This window comes from Corvus cornix, chromosome 3, assembly GCF_000738735.6.
Source record: "Corvus cornix cornix isolate S_Up_H32 chromosome 3, ASM73873v5, whole genome shotgun sequence".
NCBI classification, from domain to species: domain Eukaryota; kingdom Metazoa; phylum Chordata; class Aves; order Passeriformes; family Corvidae; genus Corvus; species Corvus cornix.
The window spans coordinates 20925952-20952764 of NC_047056.1; the positions used below are offsets into that span (position 1 = coordinate 20925952).

Below are 26813 nucleotides of genomic sequence, written 5' to 3' on the forward strand. Positions count from 1 at the left end.
TATAGTCCATGAATAAAGTTCTCAGCCTTAAAAGCTGCGAAGGACTTGCACAGAGCCCTCTTGTGTACTTGGCAAGCTGTGTGAGGGGCTGGGAATTTGCTACTGATTTGCCACAGGGTATTGGCCTTTGCAGGAACAGAATGTTCAAATCCTTGGATAAAATCCTGTTCTCATTGATTCTAGACTCTTCTGTTTTCAACAGATCCAGTCATTTGTGCTTCCAGTACTTAAATTTTGTGATGCTCTCATCCAAGGACCCTAAAAAAAGAAAAACCTGTTTATTTTAGAAAGGATTATGAAGCATTAATTATCAAAGACAATAGACAGGCCAAAGGCTGAAAGGGTCTCCCCTATGCTAGAAATATCAATGTCCTCAAGATGGTATCCTGGTTTTGTGTTGGATAAAGATAGAGAAATACTAATGGAAGCATTTATATAGAAAGGAAGATGCGGGAAATATGTTTAAATTTGCCCGTGTATTCCTTAGGTGAAAGAAGAATGCAAGGCTAATGTCCTCTGTCCTTTATCTATGGAGGAAACAGCACAGTGTGGGAAGTGTGACTTTGATCCTAGGGAGAATATCTGCGCGTGGATAAAAGGTTCACAGAGTGCTCCAGAAACTGAGGTAGAAGCAGGTGTGTGTCCAGCAGAAGAGGAGACCGTCTACACAGGAGGTTCAATGCAGTATTCATTTACAGGTAAGGAAAAGTGGCAGACCAGGCTGGTCATTTGCTAGTACAGTTAATTTGCTCTGGAGAAAAAGATGGCCTGAATGCTATCAGATATCCTAATTAAATGTGAGGCAATGTAAAGAAGGGCATGGATCTTCTAGAGTGAGTCCAGAGGAGGCTGCAAAGATGCTCAGAGGGCTGGAGCACCTCTCCTGTGTAGACAGGCTGAGAGAGCTGGGGTTGTTCAGCCTGGAGAAGAGAAGGCTCCAGGGGGACCTTATAGCACCTTCCAGCACCTAAGGGGGCCTGCAAGAGAGTTGGAGAGGGACTTTTTACAAGGGCAGGTAGTGATAGGACATGGGGGAGTGACTTTGAACTAAAAGAGGGCAGGTTTAGATGAGATATTAGGAAGAAATTCTTTATGATGAGGATGGTGAGGCACTGGCACAGGTTGTTCAAAGAAGTTGTGGGTGCCCCATCTCTGGAAGTGTCCAAGACCAAGTTGGATGAGGTTTTGAGCAACCTGCTCTAGTGGAAGATGTCTCTGCCCATGGCAGAGGGGGTGGAACTGGATGGTCTTTGAAGTTGCTTCCAACCTAGGCCATTCTATGATTCTATGAACTGTAGTGAAGTAGAATTCTTTTAAGAAGTAATCTGTGAATCAGGACAGAGACTTCGGGAAAATGGAAGGAGCAAAATTTAGTGAGTACATAATGTCTAAACCTGCTTTCAGAAGAGTTGATAAAAGTACTGCTGTATCTGAAAATGACCATGACTAAAGAAATGACATCCATTTATATCTGTCTTTAAACACAGAAAAAAAAAGTGTGGTTTTTTTTTTTAAATAAGACTGAGATCATTCATATGTAACTTTCTTTTTCTAGATGTGAACCTTGAACCTTTTGTCACATATGAGTACAGGGTGGCTGCTTGGAATAGCTATGGAAGAGGTTTCAGTGAAATTAGCAGAGCTGTCACTAAGCAAGATGTGCCACAGGGTGTAAGTCCACCAAAATGGGCTAAAGTAGATAATCGGGAAGACATGATACTTCTGAACTGGGAGGAACCACTTCAACCAAATGGTACTGATATATTTTTTTTAAAGTGTTTGTTCTATCATTCCACTGACAGTGTTCCAAAATCACAAAATATATCTTAATTAGTCCCTGTCACTGAGGTATTCATATTCCTAAGCTCTGCACGAAGATTTTGCTCTAGGTTGCTATAATTTTCATTGCAAATAAAAGTAGAGTCTTCTTCACAGAAGACTATTTAGTATGTCTTTACAAAGTGCCAAAAAGCCTCTTTTGAGAACAGTTGTAATAATAAGTGTGTAAATATGATCAGAAAATTACAATCATCCTAAAAAGTATTTCAGGATTCAGGGTTAGGGGTGGTGGTGCTTATGTTTATTTCAGTAAATCTTGCCTATTATTTTCAAACTGTGAGAAAACTTGGGAGAGCTCTCAATAAAAACTGGGATCTACTCAGATGCTGATGCAGATCCTGAGGAAAGTAGTTTGTAATTGACATTGAGCATTTAATCAGAATGACTATCTGCTACTGTGGTCATGTAGATATTTCATTGGATGTTTTCTGTATGCAGAGTTGAGTATTATCCCATCACACAGGATCCCTCAGCTAACAAAAGGGAAAACTTTCTTTCTGCAATAGGTCTTATTATTCACTACATCATCCTCCGAAATGGAATCGAGCTTTTTAGAGGAACGGAAATGAGCTTCACAGACACCAGTGGGATCCAGCCATACCGAGAGTATTCCTACCAGCTGCGAGCCTGCACTGTGGCTGGTTGCACAGACAGCAGCAAGGTTGGTGAAGTGGGCTTCATGGAAACTGGTGCCAGGGTTTTATCAGCCAGTGCGGCAACATAGAAATGCTTTTGGAAAGGTGTAATTTGAAGACATGCTAATTATTGAGTAAGTGAAAAAAATATCAATAATCTGATTTGGATTCAGCTACTGACAGGTGAGTATTCGGAACCCAAGGCTGATACAAGCAAATGGAGGAAGAAAGAAGCATCTCAGTCTTGGCAAAGCTGAAATTGCACTGTAGGAACTGATGTTTGTTAAAGAGAAAGCTGTACATGGCAGAATAGAGTAAGGAATATTAAAATGCGCTTTCTCTAAACCGGGAAATTAAATTTTTGCTTCTCACTAGGAGTTCCACAGCCTTTTCTTCTCTTGCTATTTCTTAGATCATCTGCTTTAGTTATAGTCTATCAATTTGTTCAACAAACTTCTGACTCTTCCACTCCAGTGGAAAAGCCTCCTTTCGCTATATTACTCTTTGCTGGCTTTCCATGTGTGTGCCTGCTTCAGGCTTTACTGTCCCTTTGTGTACAACCTGCCTCAGCTTTGGTTTTAAGCAAACAGGATCTCTTACCTCCCTTTCTCACAGTTTCATTTCCTTTTGTATCACTTTGAATCATGGATGCCTTTTACCAACATTACTATTTAACCAGCTCTAGGTTTTATTCTGCAAAGTACCTGCCTTATTCATCATTTGCAAAAACTATTTCTTAACTGAGGTCTTTTTCATGATATTATTCTTTCCTCTATGAAAATGAATTTCTAGGACTACAAGGGTAAGGTCTGTGGGGCAGAGGTGGGGAGTAATGACTATGTTTTGTAATTATAATATCTGTGGGATGGAATTTTTTTTATTTGCAGGTGTTTAAATGTTTTTCTTATTCATGCAAATCTCAGCCAGAAGTCTAAAATAAAAACCACTGCTGCAGAGGGATGAAGATAGGTGGATCATTCTCTGCCTGCACACAGGGCTGTGGTCTGGGAGCTATGTAGGCACAGTTGCTGCAACCACTGACCTCATAATAAATCCTGCTTATTTCACTTGCCTGTAATTAAGGAGTTTACTGTTGCAAACACTGAAGTCTGCAAGTAGGGACTGATTCCACCAAGTGCACTAAGACAATATATTATAGAGGGCACATTTTATATTTACAGCATAATATAAATACTTTATGGTGGTAATAACAGAAAAAGAAAAGTGATTCTCAAAGAGAAAACGGCCTGACTCACTTATTAAACCAGTATAATTTGGAAATGCCTCTTCTGTAGTTGATAGTGGAGATGTTTCAGTAGAAAATTATCTTTTTTCCTTTATTTTTTGGTAGAAAGAGATTAAAAAGTGCAAACTTATTCTATCTTTCAAAGTCTTTAGATTCCTTGCAATAGTATGGAGTTGCAGATAACTACAATAGAGTTCAGATTGCATGGGATATATGGAGGCTTAGCCCCATGTTTACTGGTGCTTAAAATATATGAAATCAGGCAGTTAAAATGCAGAGACACTGACAAACCATATGGAAGAGAGTTATCAAGAGTTCTCCAGCAATACAGTTTTTGTTGTTTTACCCTGTGCCACACACTGCAGCTAAAACGTGGTGAACCTGTTGTGATAAATTGTAGACACAGACTTATGTGATGTATTCAAGGTCAGATTTCATTGTGAAACAGGAGGAAAAAAGTAACTAGTTCTCCAGACCCTTGGTAATGATATGCCAGCCCAAACAACATTTTAAAACAAAAGTGACATTCTCATTGATCATGGTATCTAGTGTACTATTACATTAAATTGCTGTTTAATTCATATGTCTTCAGGTAGTTGCAGTCACTGTCCAAGGAGTCCCCGAGAGTGTTCAGCCACCAGAAGTCAGTGCTCTGAACTCCACAGCATTACATTTAAGCTGGATTGCGCCCAAGAAACCAAATGGGATCATCAGAGAGTACCAGATCACTCAAGTGGGGAGAGGACTTATATACATTGACGCTGCAGGCAGAATGCAGCACACTGTGTCAGGTAAGGAGGCAGAGCTCTTTGACAGGCTAATGCCCTGTCCTTAAGATATAAGACAGTATTAATATATTAAAAATGCCACTTGTCAGAAACTTTGAAAAAAAAAAAATCTAAGATATGTAAAGTCATGATAAAGCATTCCAAACTGTGCACAGTACTGGGGATTTCAATCTCTTTCATTTCTAGCTGCTGTTTGTTAAAATATTAATAGATTTAATTTCAAAATTTTAAAATAAATCTATCCATCTTGATTGAAGATGCATGCTTTGCGGTGTGCTCAAGGACTCAGATATTCTGTGTAGGCTTGCCATCCCTTCATACAGATTCAACTCTCTCTTTTAACATCACTGATGTGCAGTAGTGCAGTATTGGATGTGTAGCAGTGTATGATCAAGAGGGATCCAGTAGTTTATGTCTGAGATCATAAAAAAGAAGGAAGACAGAACAGGAAAGATCCCAAATTCTGTTTATAATATTATATGTTGCTTATAGCCATTTTCTAAATACTTGGTGAAAGAAGCTTTATTCCAGGGATTTTGGGGGAAAATTTGGCTCAGACCTCAAATGTATTATTTTCACATATCCAATTTTTAGTTATTTCTGAATGTTACACTAAAGCAAAATTCTTCTTAGAAATGTTTCTATTAAACACAGAGCAGGAACATAAGCATTATGGGATATCTTTTTTTTCACTCTTTGACCTCAGGTTGCTCATCAAATTTTTATATCTCACAAATGCATTAATTTTTCCCTGTTTTTTTCCCCATGAGTAGGAAATTTCAAGATTCATATGTTGTACACACCATATGATAGCTGGCCAAAGAGCAGAAGCTGACTTAAGGGCACATAAATCCTCCAGAGCATAGATGGCACTCTCAAACACCCCTCAAAGCATGAGCCCCGAGTCAGGGTGGATCCCGTAGTGCTTTAAAAGAGTTTGTCTCTGCTGTAGTCACTCACAGAGGAGCAAGATTACTGTTCCTCTTTGACAATATCATGCTCAAGTGTGAAATTCATCATCATTGTATTACTCCTATCTCTATATTCAGTGCTTCTGGACATGAGATATTAGCCAGAGTTGGTGGTACATGTTTTGGAATTGCTGTTGTAAGTTTACACTGTAAAGAAGGAACATTCCAACAAGGAGTGATTTATCGAACCCATTGAAATATTTCTCATGCTCCTCCAAGGCAGTTGTAGCTCCATTTTAATGCCAACAATACTTACAGTTGGAAGTGAGAGGAAATGAAATTAATTCCTGAGAAGCAAGGATCTTTTTTTCTTTTGTCTGCCTGTCGTGTTGAGCCACTGTCCAGTGCAGCCATGTTAAGCCAGGAATGAAATAAGTGATCATTCCTCCTGACAGGCATAATCAAACCTTGTGCTGTTTTCTGCAGGAGCTTCCTTGGGTAATAATGTGGAATTCATGACAGTGATTTAGCAATGTGGGTAATTATTGCTCTCTAAATTAAAAGAATACGATAAAAGAACCAAATTTACTTCATACATAATCTCAAATGTTTGAACTGTTTGTCTTATTCCCTGTGGATGTATGTTTCGATTTTCCTATTATCCTTGGTTTTTCTTTTTCTTTTTTTTTTTTCCTCTCCAAAACTGCCTGCTTTCCCCTGAGCAACAGTTGAACATTAATGAAGCTGTAGCATTAGTATTTGTGGAGACTTTGAATCTCGGGTCTCACAAATAGCAGACGTGAAGGCTAGCACCTTGCCACGGCACCATTGTCTTGCTGCTTATTTTTAATTACATCAAAGCTTTGGAAACATGATCCCACAAATGCTTTGTGGGAATAGCGGTGAATGTGCTCATCATGTGAAATCCATAAATTGCTTATAATCCTCTCAAGATGTTAAAAAAAGCATTAAGTAATTGAAGACAGGAAGTCCTCAGTTAATTATTTAGAGGTGTTATCAATGCTTTAAGCAAACTGAAGCATTTTCTGCTATCTCACTGAGTTGAATGCCACTGGGACCTAGGGGCAGCAGCCATCATCTTCTCATATTCTCTAATGCAAACAGCACATGGCAGCTTGTCAATAAAAGACCTTTTTATATCATTTATTACTGAACACTTCCAGTACCCTGTACAGAACAATTTGGATGACAGTTATGGCATTGTTTCACTTTGTGTTACTACTACTTTACAAATGGGCCTGCTAATGCTTTGCAGTGGGGCCGGGCAGAGGGGTAAGACTGAGGGGAATAATTAGGGGGATTGTAAAAGAAAGCCAAGAGTGCCCTCTTCAGCAGCAGCAGGTGGGTTTATAGAAAGGATTCTTCTCAACTCCCCCCTTTTAATACACTAAAGTTAATATCCCAAGTAAGAGGCTTTATCAACAATTCATAGGATCAATCATTTTTAGGTCAAAGCCAAGGAAGATAATTGATATTTATTTTAGTAAAAGAAATGATAGTAAGAATACTTGATGACCAAATAGTTTGAAATTCTTTTATCTGACCATATTCTCCATTTCAGGGCAATGAAAACTGAAGAGATACCAAAATGTTGTCACTGGTCAATCTATCTCCATATGCAGCGCTGAATCATTAATATTATTTATCTAAAGGAAACTCTTGGGGGTGGAGGGGTTGTGTGAGGCTGTGGTCAGCAATCTGACATCCTCCCAAGTAAAATTCCCACAGCGGGGCCCAGGAGCGTTATCCTGGGAGCTAATTACTGACCTTGCTGGAGCCATACCCACAAATGGAGACAAACAGTATCAGAAGGAATTGATTTAGCTAATAGAATGAGGCATTCTTAAAAAAACCCCAGTGTTTCACAGCCTTTTGGCAAATGGCAAATGCTGCGACAATATAATAGACTGCTTAAGTTGACCAAAAAAAAAAAAGATTAAAAATTCCCCACAATAATAAACCAAAAAAAGAAAAGGAGGGTAGAAATATCCTCCAGTGAACGATCAAGTAGAGACATTGGAAAAACAAAATGCTGTTTATATTTCAAGATTATCTTACTTGTTATTTTTATTATCAATCACATACATAGATTTGCACAGAGCTTCCCAAAGCATGCATAAGACAAGGTGTCTAATGCAAAGCTTTAATAGTCTAGATAAAAATCTGCTGTGACTGCTCCATGTATGGCTAGAATTTCAGGTATCAGAATTTCACCAATAAATTTAGTGAAACCATGTGCTCTTTTTTTAATGCTCATTTTTCTCATTAAAGTGTAGTTGTAAATGAGTATTGCTTTATTATGCATGTTTCCTTTAAAAGTGAACATGACTCCCTTTAGGGGAATTCAAGTAATTTGTTGCCACAGTAATCTTTTCTATCCTGAAATGTTAAATACTTGGCTTTCCTCCATGCCTTTGCCTTTCTCTAGTCTGCAACTGTCATTTTCTCCCTCCTTACTTTTATACACAGTGTTCAGATGGTTTTTCTTCTCTTCCAGTTCATGATTAGGTTACAGCAAGGGCTGTCCCTCTGAGTCATCTCTTTATTTTCTCTCCTTCACATCTTGTTCAATTTGTTAAGCAGCCTGCGTGTCTTCCATTCAGTATTTTACCTTCCTATGTAATTGCTGCTTCTTCTTTCACTCTATTAGTTTGTAATATATTTTAATTAAAATATCTTTGTGTTGGGTGTAAGCAAGGATTTTTTTATAAACAAAGATCTGGCATGGGCTTTTTTTGTTGTCAAAGAATTGCATTGTTCTTGAAATAATTCAATTTAGACACAGGAGCTGCATCAAGAGTACACTGTTAAGACCACAAAACCACATGCGTAAACATTGACCTGTATAATATGTATGAATTGACCTGTATAATCCTAACTCAGCCTCTTTCACACAAGCAATCTGCATTACACAGCAGTACAGTCATTTGTGCACAGGGTTACTGCCTCGTTCAGTCCACAATCTGTGCCTCTTCCAGGGAGGAATAAAATGAAGCTCCTATATGGAGGATGGCTGCCTCAGCTTTGGCTGTGTTTAGTGGATTTATTCCTTCTGGGAGTCTCAGTGTAGATGGGCCTAATTCTGCTTCTGCCCAGAGCTACACTGGGACAGTGCCAGCCCAGAGGGACCAAACATGGATCACTGAGGGGCTGGTGGCATGGACTGCCAAAGGGAATGGCCTCACATCCAGGGCTTTCATATTTGTTCAAGCTGTGGTACTCAGGAAGGCATGCCTCATTCTTTCACAGTTTGTCACAACCACGTCTTCCTCATTTTCCTTACCCTGCCTGAGACCTGAGTTTCCTGAGCTCTCAGAGCTGCAGCTGAAGGCACCAGTTGTGCTTGGATAGATGAAGTTTTGCATAACACTAGGTAGTCTGACAGTCAGGTCCCAGGCATCCCAAACAGCCTCCTGGCAGCTCCAAAGAGATTTTTGGTTCTCTCAGTCTCTTTGAGTTAGTATCCTGATTCTGAGAGAGAAATCTTCTTCTTGTGGTTTTGGTTTGTTTTTTGGGGTTTTTTTGGGTTTATGTGGGTTTTTGTGGAGTTGGTTGGGTGAGATTTTTTGTTTTGGTACTGTTTTAAGACATTTGGAATGCTCAGCTGGTTGGGGTTAGTAAAGCACCGCTCTAGGGGTGGACACTACGAAGAAAAGTCTCAAATTACACACAATAAATCAGGCCAGAGACCACATGTTGGAGGCAGTTTTAAAAGGACTGTGCCACAATGCCTGTGAACAAAAGGGGATCAGTTTGTATTGTACAATGTCCTGGCACTGGGATTTCCTACTTTTTGAGTGTTTAGTTTTGCAATTTTAATACTTTCAAAGAGTTTTTGTGTCTAATTTGCTTCTCGTTGTAGTATTTGTATCCTTTGCATTTAGGAACAGGAATCTTTAATGTATTATGAGGTGTTGACAAGTGGGTCCTTGAAAACATGAGAAAGGGGTTTTCAGTGTTTGTGCCTGGTAATATCTTAAAGATCAGTTTTGAGAAATATCCAAAAGAGTCGCTATGCAGAGGTGCTGTATTGTGTGCTGGAGGGTGCTTTGTGAGGAAGGATGATCAGCAGTTCAAGCTGAGCTCTAAGGTGATCTCACAGTGGTCTGCATCTTTAACAATTTAACGACAAGAAGCCTTTAATGGGTGCACAGATTTGGCTATTCTAAAAGCTTAGTATCTTAGCCAAATTATGAGTGCGATTTTATGAGGAGCCCTAAAGTCAAATTCTTAAGCCACAGGCAATTTGATGTCAAATCTGAAGTCACTGACACACAGCACAAGGATGTTTGTAAATTTCCATGAAAAAGACAAAGCAATTTTCATCTCATTCAAGGATGTTCAGCATGGAAGGTTTGAGCTGAAAAAAAATTTTTGAAAAATTAGAAGTATGTAAAATTAATATCTTGTAATGAGAGCTTGGTTGTCAGTTCAGCTTCTAACTGCTTTGTAGCATTTATATTAAGTCTTGTAACAAATAGGGAAAAAAATAAGGGGGAAATGAGCAAACAGAAATTGAGAAGGTGACAGGAGTATCCTTGGATTTGTTTGCAATGTAGTAGAAGGTTTCATGTACAAGTGAGTATTTTATTATCTTATTATTGCAAATGTACTTGTAATAAATTTTCAAAACATTACAGACTACATGTTTGCAAGTCCAAAACTTTAAGCAATTGCACTTTCAGGTGTTTTTCTGCATTGCAAGTGTCATCTAAATTTTTTGATTTAAAGCTGATTCAGATCTATGAGGGACATCCACAGATCCATTGCAGCATAGGCAGACATTCAATCTGAATTTTTTTGTTGGGTCTTTTAAATCAGTAGAGGATTTATGTCTAAATTAGTGAGAATTCACCATTTCAGTATTGTTCAGATGTAATATAAGAATGGTTCATTTTGCCAAAAAAGCGAAAAATTAACATTTAAGTCCAGTAACTTTCTGTGTAGAGATATAATTCTTGGGATGAATGATGTCAATATCTCAGGCTAACCTCTGTTTGCTCTTTCTAGGTCTGCAGCCATACACTAATTACAGCTTTGTGCTTATTGCATGCACATCTGCTGGGTGTGCTTCCAGCCAAGCACTTTCAGGTCAAACTTTACAAGCTGCTCCTCATGGTAAGGGAGAAAGTCATTCTTGTAGAGCTGCAAAGAGATGGTCATACAGGCTTGTATTTTCTGCTGGTTTAACAAGGTGCCCAATTCCACTGTCATCCATCAAGCTATCATGTAGATATTTACAGAAGAGAATCTGACTCTCTTGGAGTTTTTGTATCTTGCCACATTCTCTTTACTGCCCAGCACTGCATTTCTACTTTCTTTTTGTGGGAATTTCCCCAAATTCATCTGTAAGTTAATGAAGTTAGAGTTAGAAGATGAATATTTTTTAAAGGACAAATAAATATGCAGAGACTACTGGGCCTATGAAGGCTGCAGCCTTTGGCCTTGTTCTCCATTAATCTTTACCTTGTCTAATTGGTTGCATTTGTTATAGGATAAATACAGAAAGTATGTTAAATTCTGTCATTCTCTCTGGCAATATTTTATGTTTTCATTACATTGCTGCAAACAGCTGCACGAAGTATGGGAAAGGAAAAAAAACACCTTTAAGTTTCTGCCATAAAATTAAAGTAGTATCATTATGATATCAATAGGGGTATGGCCAAAACCTCATCATATCACAGTCAGCTCAACAGAAGTGGAAGTGTACTGGAGTGAACCAAAGGAACCCAATGGACTCATTACTCATTATCGATTATTCCGTGATGGAGAGCAGATTTTCCTGGGTGGCAGTACAGACCTGAATTTCACAGATGCTAACCTGCAGCCTAACAGTAGGTAAGGCATGTTAAAGAGCTCTGGTAACAGGTGAAAGGCCTTGAAAAACACAGGTACTTGTGTTAGTGAAATGTACAAAATATAACTCACTGTGAACATAAGAAACCTCTCTTACAATATTACTTTATTACTGAAAATTGGTAGAGCACTTTTAGGAGTCTTTCAAATTTTAGAAAGGCCTTAATAAAAAGACTTCTATTTTGTTGTTGTTGTTGCTGGTTTTGAGGATAGGTCATTCTGATTCAGAGAAATGAAGCTTTTTTATTATTTTTTTTTTCTTGTCTGGTTCTTGGTAGCTCATTGGTAGGTATTTTTCCATCATGGAATATACTCTGAAAAATTCCAGCTTTTGTATGACAAACAGCACTGCACATGGTATAGAATGTTTCAGTGTATATTGAGCATACAGGCTCAAAATGACTGCTGATATTTTCTTATGTAAGCTAATTTGAATTTTAGTATTGGTATTTAGTAAAGTATTTAGTATTAGTATTTTAGTATTAGTATCTAAGGTTCTATGATAATTATTATTCTAAGTTACTTCTCTCACATTAAGAAAACTTAAATGTGAAAATCTTCACTAATGCAGTATTTGTAATACTCATTGTATTCCCTTTAAATTGGTGAAAACGGAAATGTTCTGTTACTGATATGCCTAAAGCTTCTAACTGCAGTGTCTACTGATCTTTTTGTGTTTGTGCAGATATGTTTACCAGCTGGAAGCCAGCACTTGGGGCGGCAGCAACACTAGTGATAAATATGTTATACAAACACCAGTAGGAACACCAGAGAAAATTCGTGTCCCATATAATGTCACAGTAATTGATGCATATTCTATATTTCTAGCTTGGGATGTGCCAGGTAAAAATGCATTTCTATGTAGTACTTTGTAGTAAAATGAAAGGATTGAAAAATTAGTATATCCAGGTAGGCAGCTGAATCATTCTGATATTTTTATTCTTCATATTTGCTACTAGTGTTTGTGTGATTTAAATAACCAGTATGTAAAGATGCTGTGTCCTAGAGATGTATTATTTTAATAATATTGACCTAGATACTTGACATGGGTATTGTGAGGTTTAGCTGATCAAAACTCTGTATGTTTTGGTGGTGTAAACTATTGCTGAGTGCAAGTATTAAGGAAAAAACCCAACAAATTGCAAGTTTTCTCTTCTGTTCATGCTAACCTGAGTTGTCACCAGGGAAACCTGACAATCTTTTGGGTTGTGTGACAGAGATTCTGTGCTAGCTTTGGCCTGATGAAATTTTACTTGCTCAGGCACCTTAGTGTTATGTGGATATGTTACCTTGCAGTATGGTGGGTCAGCAGAGGCCCAAAAATATTTTTTCTCTAGTTACTCTTCTCCTGAACATGATCAGGTGGCCTTCACCTGCTATAGAGCTGGGCTGAGAAGGAATAATTGAATTATAGTATCTTTCTATAAGAGAAGCTATGCAGTGTTTCTTAACATAACTTAAGTGATTGGTGCACTTTACCGATGTTATAAAAATTATATGCTGTAGTTGTTGTAGGACCATGAGAGCCTTGTAATGAACAATCTTTTGTCTAGTGTGGTTCATCTCCAACAAGGTGTTTTCTAGTTTGTAGATACTGGGTTTTTTCAGTTAAAAGTATGTCAGTTTTTTTAGAAACTTCAGATGTTTGCATATTGCAGTAATGTCCATATGCGTTTTATCAATGAATTCATGGAAGTTTTTAATATCTTCTCTTCCTAATTATTTAAGATGTTCTATCCTTGCTTAGCAAAGGTCAATTGGCATTAAAGTCACCTAGTAAAAGTATTTTGCCTTCAAGACTGGGATTGCAAGTATTGTGGCAGTGCTTAGCAGTGCTCACCCTACCCATTTAAGCAATGATTAATAAATCTATAATACCCTGAGCTGTCAATCTTTTAGTTTTCAGGAGCACAAAATCCATTATAGAAATGCTATAATATATGAAAAAGATTAAAATCTTAAATTAAACTTTTCCCCCTACTGCCTGAAAGGATTTAGAACCCAGCAGAAGGCAGGTGAATTCAAACGGCATATAATCTACAGTTGGCTTTATTGGAAAGTGACTCATGCTGCATTATAGTTTTGATAATAAATATAATTTAAGGCACAAAATATTCAGCAACATTATAAATAGATTTAAAACATAAGAATATATTGGAATAGCATAGGCTGTGAAGAGTGGGGTGTTTCCCAGAAAAGCTTGTCCTTGTTCTAGACCTTTTCCAGCTGCGTAGATTCCTGTTACTCACAGTGGGTTACAAGCCTGCGAGGAGAACCAGGCTCTGTGGAGTACATTTGGTTATGCTGCAATTTAGATTATGCATACAAAGGTCCATATGTTCCTGAAACCACACAATCAGAGGGATGAGGAGGAGGCTGGAAATTATGGATCTGCAGAAGATGCAGGGTTCATGTATTCACACATCTGTAGAAATCATTCTCCTCAGATGGGGAAGGAACATGGCCTTCTTTCCAGATATTGGGTCACACCTTGAACACTTATCTCACTTCCACGGATATTTGATAACTTGGACCCTTCCTCTCTGCCTTCTTGTTGTGGGGCCAATTATTTAGGTTTTTAAATATGAAGAAGGGATTTTCATACTGTGCTTCTGTTGGGTATTGTCCTGGTTTCAGCTGGGATGGAGTTCATTTTATTCCTAGTTAAGAAAAAGACAGGAAAGCTAATCTTGCTGTTCCTTTTATTATAGCACTTCAGGGCTACCAGCTGATACTGTAGGAATGGGGAGTACTAACAGCAGAGAAATGTTACTGAATGTTACTGAAAGCTACTAAATGCTACTAATGCTACTAAAACCTGTGTGCAGAAGCATAGTTCTAGGCAGGAGCTAGCAAACTAATTCTTGACCCTTCATAATCCTGCTTTATGCTCAGTCTGAGGTCCCTTCTAGAGGTTTTTTTCCTTAAGAATAAGACTGCAGAGGATGCAGGTGGAGGTTTATTCTGAAAGTTCTGATCTTCTGGAGTAGCATAGATCCTGTTAACATGTCCTGTGCATACAGTTGTCTGGGGTCACATACATCCCCATCTTGGTAGGATTAGCCTGAAGTGTCTACTGCTTCTTATCCTTACTTATGTCCGTGTACACAAAGTAACTGTATTTTTTTTCTGATCTATTTCCTTTCTGCACATGAATCCTTGTCTCACAATTGGCTATATTGAAGTAACAATATAAACTTATAAACTCAGAATGCACCTTTACTTATAAGGATTGTCAGGCTTGGCAGTCACTCTTGGACAAAACTGTTATTTTCACTGGTATAGACTCGATGTCAGAAAAGGTGCATTTAACTGACAAAGTTTTGGCGAGCAGGTACTTGTTCATAGTGTCTTCCTGTCTGTGCAGATCAGGGCTGCTTTGGCATTCTGTGTTATCTACTGTAATAAATTTGGATCAAATAATCATCCTCAGGATTAATTATGGACATATCCTATTACACAGACCTTCCTTTTGGATGGTTTAATTATAATGTTTCATCATCTGTAATATATCTAAATCCTGTGACTTTATAGATAGGTAGCATTTCAAAACTCCCGACTTAGCTAAAGAGCAAGGTGGCCCAGTAGTGGTTAAAGTGATGGATTCAGAAAAAAATATTTGACTCACCTCACTCACTATGGAAGATAGGACTTTATTTTCTGCAATAGGTATTGCATTATCTTGTGTGGCACAGACCTCAGGGGCACGGTACATTTCACTGATATGCTACAGAAGGGTATGTTACAATTCTTATGGAACAACTATCAGCACCATGGATAGAGGCAGAAGAGATGAATGGAAAAAAAACCCCACCACATAATTTCCCCAAGGTATATCCATAAATGTTATTGATAGGTAGCCATCCTGCATTCCAGCCCACTGACAACCCCACTGGTCCTCAATGGAGACCTGACCCTTCTGGGTGTCTTCAGTTGCTGCTGGTGGTAACTTGAAAGCTGAACATACTCAAGATAGGATCCTGTCATCTGCTCCTAAGATACCTGCTTCATATGTTAATGATCATCTGGATTAAAATATTTTCTTCTTCATCATGTTGTAATACTCCATCTGCCTCTAGGTTTGCTCATCAGTTGGAATGAAAGTTGTATAAAATGTGGATTTTAGTGTATTCTTCTTGGGATCAAACATGGTATGTAAACGCCATGTATTTGTCACAGCTTCCCCAACTAACCTGGTTTCTTGTGGCCTAAAAACGGGTCTTTTGATGAGCCGATGTCACATTCTCTCATTTTTGGTTTTTTTGAGTAAATTGTTGTTTGCTCCACCTCACTGTAGGACAAGCTTTTCAAGCTCAATATCCAAAGTTCTGCATCTTGCAAACAGTCAGCATCTCCAGTTGTTACTGTTTTCAGAGTCTAGGTGGGAATGCTTGATGCAAGATTGAGACATCTGGATATTTGAAGCATAATGTAAATAGTTAATCTCAGAAAGCCAAATAGATGGATTGTTTTGTTTTGTGAATTTAAATATTAAAATATAATTTTAAAAGACATGATGTTCCTATTTCAGTATTTGTTTCCTGTAAGTGAAAAAGTTTAAGTATTTTGCTCTAATTGTGATTGGATTACACATCATAGTAAACGATTTTTCAACAATTGATTTCAAACAGATTTTAGGTGACCAGTCTGTACGTCTGTGGCTTTTCCCCCCCACTTCTAAGCATCTTGTGCTGCAAATTCTATTTTTGACCTAGCCTAGTTTTGAAGTACACAGAGCCGTCAAACCTAATTTGCAGAGTTTTGCACAGAATTGTCCATTAGATGTTATCCAAATACACCCACAAAAACCCAGGGTTTCATTTGATTGATTTGTCCCATTGCAAAATGTGCACCTGCTGTGAAATGAAGTCGCAGAGAAAAAAAAGTGGAATAATTTAACTTTTTTATTTGTAAAGATAATCAGGGTTTTTCTGATTACATCTTAACTTCATAAATGTTAAATAACCTATCAGCATCTAGTTGTTGTAAATTATGAAAAAGAGTATTGCTGGGAATATTAACCAACTAAATCCTTGTTCTTTAGTGAACATGAAAATGTGTTATGGCAGGTTGTCATTGTGCTCGTGGTAACTTTGACACCGAATAACAAAACTGCCATTTGCACTTAGGGTAAATTGGTTCACTTGTGCTTTTATGGTTCCTTTTATTCTGACATAAATTTATGAACTCTGAAACTAACCAAGTCGTGTGGTTTCCCAGCTGACTTTAACAAATATGCCCATTTCGTTTCCTTCAGTCATCAGAGCACACAAGGTAGTGGTTTCAGACTGGCTGCAGATGCTAAAGGGTGTTCTGAAAGAAAGGGGATTTTTTACAAATTTCTGTGTTGTAAGAGTACATGTTGTAATTTTTCACATTAGAAAGTGATCCTTTGATCTTAGTAGTCAATGAATTTGATCAGAGTGTAGAAGGATTCCATGGGACATTGGAATTTTTCAGGATGCTTATGTGATTTTATTTACAATTTCATTTTCACTTCTTGAGAGTATTTTTTCTCCTGAGCATATTTATTATTGGTATCAATCCTAATATAGTGCAACTTTTAGCAGAATTTTAAGATTTTGTGTTTCAGTTGTGAGGTGGTGTTTTTTTAATAATTTCTGATATGGACTGAGCACTGTCCAATGTTTTTGGATAGGTCCGTTATTTTGAAATAGGTGTCCTTTGCTGCATACTGATGGCTGGATTCGGCTGTCCTTGTTTGTATTTAATCTTCCTTGGGAAATCAAGCATTCTGAATAGTTTCAATTTGAAAGGTTTCTGGTGATTTTGCCTAGAATAAATGCACTGATCAGATGCACAAAACTCAATTATATCACTTGCATAAGGGAATGGGTTTTTCTGGCTGAAATATCTGGTTTCAGGACTGGAGAAGATGGGGACTCTAGGAGGTTAAAAAATATTTCTGTTGGTGGGTTGTGTACCATTTCAAATTCTTTCAGATATTCTGTTATATCCTTTGCAAGCCCTCCAATTACAGGGTGAAAATGCTACTAATAATATTAATAATACTTATTATTTATCTTTAACAATATAGATTTAATTAATGGCAAAATTTTACAATGCAAACTCAAGTGCACTCTTCTGGAGCATTTCATCTTCCTTATATCAGCCAAAAAATTATTTTCTTTGTTGCACAAACAATCTACTTCAAGATCACCTCTCAGAGGTATACTCTGTAACATCCTGCTCGATTTAAAAAGTTGTATTTCTGTTAGTCCATTCTTAATGATTAGATCTTGTTTTTCTTGTAACTTTTACACTGAAGAAGGAAAATTTTACAGAGGAATTTTGCATTTTTCGTCTCCTTCTCCCTTCACCTCTTCCAGTGACTACTAACAATATCTTTGTTCTTCCTGTAAGCTGAGCCGTTGAATAAGATTGAAGTCATGCCTCTACTTCAGGGCTATTTTTCAGCTTTTTAGTTTAATGGCATTTTCTTTGTCTAGCATCTAGTCAGGCAGCAGAATGTTATTTCTTTGGGATTTTTATATTATCTTTTTTTCTTATGAGAATTGTAAAAACATGGTATTTCAAAGATTTTTCTGATCTTCCAAAGTACATCAGTTGTTTATAGTACCACAACTAAACTTCAAATCTCTGATTTCTTGCAAACTTTTTTTTTTAGTTAACGTGCATGTTCACATACATACTTAGCTAAAAATATCTGTCTAGCAGATGCACAACAGTGGAAAAATGCTCTTTTTAGCTTCAGGGTAATAGTATCAATGTAGATGCTTTATCAGAAAAGGACCAAAAATTGCAATTAGGAGAAAAAGCTGAGTTGTTTTCCAAAGTTACAAATGGAAAGATTCTCAAGGTCTGGACAAGTCTCAGAACTGCTCACAGGCATCTGGTCCTTGTTGCAGTCACAAAGACATCTCTGTGACTTCTAAAGTAGGTGTTGTGTTGAAAGAGAAATGTGCTTTTACTAATCAGATACATCTTGACTCATCTCAGAAGGGAACCTTGTCTAGTTTGTGCTTTGTCCTTTCTTAGGGCTGTTCCTTCCGTGACTGCAGAATGAAGGAAACACACTTAACACATGCTCTTCTTTGGTCATTCTCTTGGTTTTATGAAATTGCTGCTGTCTGCACAGACCAGTCTATAGTGGACAAAAAATAAAAAGCCTACAACCCATTTCCTAATTGCAAAAAATACCGCCCAAGGAAACCAAAAATCAAACAAAACCACCAACCAATCAACCAAAACCCTTAGAGAAGCCATGTGGAAAAAGAAAAGACAACATCCAGGAACATCTGCCTGTTGTTCTAAAGGGATGGTGTATGGCTTAGCTTGTTCTTCTGAAGGAACAGAATTTTTCAGCTTCTCAAGAAAACTGGAAAATTTAGAACTGACATAATGGGGATAGGAATAGATGGCGAAAATGTTTGAATTCAAATAGTAAAAATTGAGAGGTTTTTTCTAACAAAACCAGAACAGTTTATCTTTACAACATTTAAAATTATATGTTTTTTGGCTCACGCTACTGTATTGTACTCTACTGGTGAAGCAGGCTAAGAACCTACACTCAGCTACTGCTTTTAGGCTAAAAAGGCATAATTTGCTGAATGATTGTAATTCACTTGTTTGATCATATGACTATTCAAACACTACATAACAGCTTAGTACCTGTTACTCCTCCAAAATATATACAAAGCTGCCTGGTTCCAAGTCATAAGGTCGGTCTTCCCAGAAGTGGCAATTGCAAAACAGGCATTGACTGAATTGAATTTTGATTCTTACCTAAGAACCATAATGTCTATCTTCCAGTTATAATCTGCAGACAGATTTGTTTCAGTTTATATTTAAATGATTGTAGTTTTCAAAAGAGGCAGTAGGGAAAACCTCCAGAGGGGGCTTACATTTAAAATTGCATGTGATGAATGGCTCTTTGAAGTTGTCCTGCACTGTTGTTAGTGGTTCAGATAATCACTGGTTCCTCTCTGTTTCACAACAGGGATATTCATTGTCAATGTGCCTTTGGAATACAACATCCTACTAAATGCGAGCAGTCCCACTCTGCTGGTGAAGCCAGTAGGACGTGCACATTTTGCCTTTGTCGATGGCTTGGATCCCTACACCCTGTATGAGATAAGAATACAAGCATGCCAGAGTGGTAAGGCAATTTAAAACACTCATCTGTGTGACTGGAAGGGATTTTCCAGGTAGATTCAACTCTGCAAAACAGTTGAAATTCTGTTTTTACATTGTAGTCAAATGTTTACCTAGTAAAAAGAAAGCCTAGCACTGAATGAAGCATTAAATATTTCTCCAGGTATCATGTATGTATTTCTCCATATATCATGAATATCTAAAATGGAGATGTAAAATATGTATTTCAGGTTACACATGCCACTTTATTAAAAGCTCTTCACAAGCAGCTTAAAGATCTTTGAAAATGGTTGTACAGAACTGAATCAGTTCTGTTAACTACTCAACAAAAGAAGTGATAATCATAAAGACAGGAGAGAAGAGCCCAAAAATGACAAAATGCCCTGACTTTGATTGAAATTTTCAAAATTCTGTTGAAACAAGTGTTTCCAAAGTGACCATTTTGAATAATTTGCTCCTCACTCTCACTGGTGAAAATCAGGAATAATTCATCGGTAGAGTTGTAGTAATTTAAATGAGTATTTAACAATGAAATGAGGTGAAATGAGGCACCATTTCCACCAGCAGCTTCTTTACTTGACATTCATTTGCTTTTAATGTATTTTTTTTTGTTGAGGACAAAGCTCTTATCCCTACACAAACTTCTGTTTTTGTAGGTGGGTGTGGAGTGGGTGGTCAAACATATTCAAGAACTGCTGAAGCACCTCCCAGAGAACTGAGCCCACCTATTATTAAAGCAATTGGACCTGCACTCATAGAAGTGAAATGGGCACCACCCAAGAAACCAAATGGCATCATTACTAACTACTTTATTTACAGGTAAATGCCCTTATTGCCTCAGAATCTAAGTCTTATTGAACGGTTCCTTTCATTATTCCTTGATATTTTGGGAGGTGAAAAAAGGTGTAGAACTACATGAAAAAATATACATTACCTTTCAAATGCTAAGGTAAGGAGCTGATCTGTGGATGGCCATGTTGGGAGCTCAAACAAGAACCATCTTCCTGAACTACAAATGACAAATAAAAGCAAGTGAAAATAGATGTTTTAAAAATTCAAGGGAACAAAAGATTTTATAAAAAGTTCGTAGGATAGATACTTTTACTGTGTTTACCCAGACCACTAGGTACAAACTTCACTCTTCTCTGATAGACAGTTGAGAATTTTGTAATTGAAACAGGAGTAACTCACAAATTCTGAGACTTTTAAAAGCAGGAAAAGGTATCTAGGTTCCTAAACCAGATCAATTTTCCAAGATAATTTACGTTCCTAAATAATCTGGACAGTGATTACAGTGCATCTCTTTATGTTCCTTGGTGTTTGTATTCATCTGCCCTGTGTAGGTTGTTGACTGATGCATTCTCACTTCCCATAAGGAGTTTCCTAAGCCCTGAGTTAGGAGTTTCCTAAGCCCTGAGTGAGGAGTTTTCTGTATAGATAGCTGTGTTTAGGGCAGTATTAAACTAGCAGAGCACTGATGTCTGCTGTGCCTGTTGACCCTTTGTTAAAAGCTTGCTGAAACGACCTTCTTAAATAGCTTCAGAAGTCAGAGAATGTTAAGACTCAAGCCATATATTGGAGAGGGATTTAAACTCTGAAGCTCCTGGGTTTTCCAGCTCTGTGTGGCAAACACATGCTGGCCTGATCCTAGCCTCCCACAAAGAGTTTGGGACTTTTTATTATATTAAAGGTGTGACTGAGAAGATGGGTAATCAAATTACCTTTTGGAATCCTCAGTGATAATTAATATAAATTCACTTTTGCCTTAAACATGTTAGTAATCTCTAAAAATTCCTGCTGTCTTGCAATACCCTTTTGTTTGCCTTTTTTTAATTGTCTGATCAAAAACCCGAGTCCCTCCCCTGCATAAAGAGGAATAAAGTGTATGTTATAGCCCAAGACATGTCTTCACTCTGTTGGTTTTGTAAATAAAGCTGATGATTACCGCTGCTATTCCATGGCAACCATAGAAAGGGAAAACAGGAAATGCAGAAAGCCTGCTTCAGTGAAAAATACTGTAAATTGAATTTGACAGCATTTGATGGCATTTGATTATTCTAGTCACAGCCAAACAATGATATAAAGAGTAATATGAAACAGAATGTGTTACTGCCTAGCAGACTCAAAAGCAATAAACCTTCCTCCAATGTGACACAATCACTTCACAATCATAATTGTAGCCTGTTTGATACCTCTGAGTACAGCAGAAGGGCACTGACTGACATAGATACATTTTGTTTTTTATTTAAAGTGAAATGAAAATGGCGCACTGGGGCTCCAGATACAATCGGTATATTCACCTACATAGGCATGAATCACTTGGCAGTTATTTCAGCTGAAGTTTAAATGTGCTTAGACAACAACAATATCAAATCTTTCTCAGATAGCTGCAAAAAAATCAGAAATGGGATGTAAGCACATAGTTCTTTTTCATTTTCTAGCCACACATGGCCTTACATTGTTATAGCAGCAAGACTGCAGTATTTCTATGGGAGGTTATGGAATGTAATTTCTTCTTCAGTATGTGCCTCTTCCTTACTGCATCACCACCAAAATAAATTCATTTAACTCAAAACCTGGAATGCTTGGGGACCTAGTGTGTGTGCAGATCTCTGCATTAAAGTGGCAGGACACGTGCTTTCCTCTAGCATCATAAAAGTACTCCCAAGTTTGCAGCCATTTTGCTAGAAACCAAAAAATTAAAATGTTATTTTATGATAGAAGAGATGGTGATATTTTGTTTTTGATTCATAAAGCAGACTTAAACACAGATCTGAGACTTTTAAAATTTTCTAGGAAGGACCACAACTTAGAAGAGTTTGTGAATGAGAAAAGATCTGGTTCATGAGATAGTCACCTAATCTAGTTCTGTTCCCATTCATCTTGACATAACATTGCTGTGCCAACCACAGAAGTTGCTACTCTGAAAAAAATAATAATATTATGAAAATAGAATATATATATTTTTTTTCCTATATTTTAGTAAGTTAGAGGTCACATGAGCTAATGGAGCTGCTCTCTATTGATTACCAGCAGGCTCAGTATAGGAGGCACATGAGATGGCCCTTAAAGACATATTGCCTGTAAAATTAGAAGTATTTTGGTTCTTAATTTCCTTAAGGGAGTGTCTGAATTTCTGTCAAACTGTCTATGTCTTGCCCAATAAGATTATATTATTTAGTATATATTTGTGAAATTGAAATGTAGCTCTCATGAGCTGACCTGTCCTGTTGGTGAAAATGGAGCAGAAAAATCAAGAGGAAATTTGAGACAGAAGACATGTCTCAGTGGCTGTCATGACTTGCAGTGTAGAGGCTTCTAGACTGACTCTTTATGATTAATTCATTGCTTAACTGTACACTCTTAACCATGAGTTGTACCCAAGACAGTTTCCAAGGAACATATGTTACTGGATGGTTTAATGTAGGAATCCCTATGGATGGTTATGTCATTGAATACAAGACCTCCTGAAGGCTTTTATTTATACCTGTAGTTGATGTAATACCCAACCTAAACTAGTGTATTACATGCAATAACCTCAAATTCCTTTTGCTCTTTTTTTTTTCACATCAGAACTCATGTTTAGAAAAAATACTCCAAGTCATAAAAGCTACATTAGTGTAGATTTGTTGAGTACAAATGTAAGTGAGGTTTCTTTGTTTAATTAGATGTGAAACTGCAGAGGGGGAGCATTGCTAATGTTGCATTGCTCCCCCACATTTAACAGCATGATTCCCCAATCATTTGAATTTTACCCCAGGACTTCTCATTGTTCCTAAAAATAACTCACTACCACTGTGGTAAGGAAAGCAGCAGGCGCTGCTAGAACATGTAATTTAGTTGTATGGTGAAAGGTAAACGTGAGGAGTAATTCTGGTTTGACCCGCGAGACCTCGGGGATTCGCCGTCTCTGCACACGCGGGGAAGGCGAGGGGCGAACGCTGGCAGTCTGCGCTGCTGCGGCGCAGCTCTGGAGTTATCTGTCACAAAGAAGATTATATTCTCCTCCTTATGTCATCCGCCTCAGATTGGCACTGGGGCAGGGAGAATTTGCCCTTATAAAAATAACTATCTGAACATCTTCAAAATGAATGTAAGCAGCAAATCAGACTATGCAGATTAAGAGACAGCTTCCAGCTCTTGGAAATGTTATTCTCCCTTGCAGCTCGTTGTACGTAAGAAATACTTCCAGTTAAATGAGCAGCTGAATCTTAAATCTTAAGACGATTGAAATGATTACAGATTGTTGAACCACTTCTGTTCAAAGTTTATTCATACATGAAGATATTCTGGTTTTTAGCACTACAGATGGAACCATTTACCTAACCATAAGTTTCATTCATTAAATATTCAGCAGTAATAAGATCTAAATACTTAACCAGGCTACAGTGTACAGCTTTGCCTGTGAATCAGCTTACAGTTGGTGGCATATTTGATCATTCAGTGTGAAAAAAACTGTTTATCACAGTTTAGAATATTTATAAAACATAAATTTATGTATTTGTGTAAGTCCCACACTGTTTGGTCAGCAAGACACATTAAATGTGACTTCATTGCATTAAAATGTACTCTCTTTTCCCTTATTTACAGCAATTTTTTTGGACATGTTTTTGAGTACACAGAGGAAAGGCTGTATTTTTAGGCTCAGGAGAAAGGCATAGTAGTGATTCACCTTTCAAAATTATATGGCTTGCATTACGTCAGTGAGCAGCATCCAAGGGAGAGTTCTGCAGGAAGCTTAACTTGCCTTTATAATAGAGCATGGGGAATTGTATTAAAAATTGCTGCTGGAATTTTGGAGACAATGGGAAATTTTGGACCCTGACTCTTACAGAGAGACTGAGGATTTCTAGGGAGTTTTTCCTGCTTCTTCTACCTGCCAGTCTTTGCCCAGTTCTACCAAGCAACCCTCAGTATCAACACATCTTACAATTTACCTATTTCGCTATGATAGAGATATTGCACCTCAAAACTCTTCTATTTATAAAAAAGTCACACTTTAACCCTTGTAGACTGAACAGTGTCCATATAATCTGCTTATCTCAGAATTTAGCAAAAATTATTCAGCTTCATATAAGAAAATAATGTCTTCGTTCCTGCCTTATATATGCATATACACAAAGGATGAGTAAACAGCTGTGTACACACTTGCATTCATTATGGTCTTCATATTTGCATGTTAATACCTGGGAATATATTATTACAAGCAGCTAAGATTATCAGTTTTAAAAAATCAATGCTTTTTTATTTTTAAATTAATTCCTGGTTTGATCTAACAAAATGAAAACCAACAACATTCTTTGAAACACAGATTTTCTCCTGCCAAAGAAATATTCTACAGCTTCTATGTGTGCATGTAGTGATGATGACACCCAGTAGCCAGAAAAACCAATTTTACTTCTGCAAATTTGCCCTACTTGCAATAAAACTGGCAGATAATGTGATTTGGATTTTTGTTGTTGGCATCGAGGGTGAAAGTGCTTTTATGTTCTGCAGAGGCCAAGGTTCTTGTGAAGAGTAGGGGAAATACTTAAATTCATGTGCAGTACAGCCCAACCATCACTGGGATTTATCACAGTGTTTAAATGTAACCAACTTAATTTCATACAAACATTTTTATGCCAAGTGAAAGAATTGATTTGATAACTCTGTTTTGAAGATGAGCACTCAGCTTATTAAAACTGTTGTAAATTATATAGAAAAAGGGGCCATATTACAGAGGGGCTGAGGATCATCTGTAATCTCTTGTAATCAGAGTATCACCAGGTCCAACACAAGCATATCTGGAGTAGTAATGCTATATATACATATATATGTGTACAAATGTGTGTGTCTGTGTATACATATATGTGTGTGTATATATATATATATGTACTAAAAGGAAAACCCATTGTGCCAAAAATGTATGCAGGAATTTTCTTCATATCTCTTAGGTTTGCATTTTTAAACAAAAACAGTGTTGGAAAAAATACGTAGTTTATTACAGAAAACACTATGTGTGATATTTTAATGAGGTTTGGTGGTGGAGCTGCAAATTCAGCTAAGTTTATGCACAAGGGATTACTTATTCCATTTGCAAGAAAAAATGGGATATTTAGTGTGAGCAAACCAGAATTTGAAAGTGCACAGCTTTAGTTTTGAGGGCACGAAAGTATATTTATCCCTTGTTCACTAGGTAACATTTTTCTCCAGTAAATTGGTCATAAGTTTTCCATAAATGAGGCATCCTGAGGTGCATACCTCCATAAATAGATTGATTTTCAGAAGTGCTGAAAACTTGCACCCATTTTGCAATTCAAGTCATTGCTTAGCAACTACAGATAAATTTAAAATTTCACATTCTAAGTTCTGAAAGTCTCATTTGTGGTGTGTTCTATCCTAGAAGGACAACATGCTGCTGTGTTGCTATTCTGTTACCCTGGGCTTGTTTGCCATGTTTTATAGTATACTTCTAGATAAAGGAGAATAATTGATTGCCGAAAAAATCTCTCTTCACTACTCAGCACCTAACGCAAGTTCAGGAAAATGCTTTTAAGGTGCAAAGATAGGTAGGCAGTTCCTTGTGTGTGTGTGTAACATACAGAAATAAGTTCAGTATTTTTCTGAGATACAAGCTGAACTTGGAACTTCAGGATCTACTATTATGGGTCTGCTAAAGCTATTTTCAAATTTAAACACACTGCTTTTGATTTTATTCCAGACGTCCTGTGGGCAGTCAAGAAGAGCTGCTTTTGTTCATCTGGACTGAAGGAGCTTTGGAATTCATTGATGCATCCGATGCTCTCCAGCCTTTTACTCTCTATGAGTATCGTGCCAGAGCTCAGAATTCTGTGGGGTCCGTGGACAGCCTGTGGGCTTCAACCCAGACTCTGGAGGCTTCCCCGTGGGGCATGGCAGCCCCTTGGGCACAAGCCACGAGTGCGTACTCGGTGCGGTTGAACTGGACGCAGCCAGCCTCGCCCAACGGTGTCATATCTCTGTACAGAGTGGTCTATCAAGAGAAACGCAGCGACCCGACATTTAGCACCCCAGCTGTCACAGCACTCACCGTAATGGTAAGAACTGGGCCACAAATCCAGTTTTAAAATGTGTTTACTCTGCTTTGATCTTGGTTGTATTTTAAAATCTCCTTTAACCCTGATGTGAAGAGTGGGGTTTACAGTTGCCAGTTGTTCTGTTGGTTTAAATTTTGTGTTTGGCCCAATGCAGACTAAAACATTTCACGTTAATATTGGGTTTCTGGTAGGGGCGAGTAGATTACTCAAAAGCATGGATGTGTCATGTCTGGAGGAATTAAGCACACGCATTTGTCAGCCTTGCTCTGAAAATACTGTTCCAAGCTTTCTGTCTGCTGACAAAATTAGTTTCACAGGACCTGTAC

General features: G+C 37.6%; 1 protein-coding gene across 1 annotated transcript in view; it reads left to right on the forward strand.

Annotated features, from left to right (window-relative positions):
• Positions 1 to 26813, forward strand: part of USH2A (usherin) — a 387802-nt gene that overhangs the window by 296468 nt on the left and 64521 nt on the right. The window contains 10 exon segments of the mRNA XM_039569529.1: positions 488 to 698; positions 1556 to 1753; positions 2346 to 2500; positions 4313 to 4511; positions 10451 to 10558; positions 11095 to 11278; positions 11982 to 12139; positions 19278 to 19436; positions 20089 to 20251; positions 26133 to 26487. Coding sequence (XP_039425463.1) covers positions 488 to 698; positions 1556 to 1753; positions 2346 to 2500; positions 4313 to 4511; positions 10451 to 10558; positions 11095 to 11278; positions 11982 to 12139; positions 19278 to 19436; positions 20089 to 20251; positions 26133 to 26487 — 1890 coding nt within the window.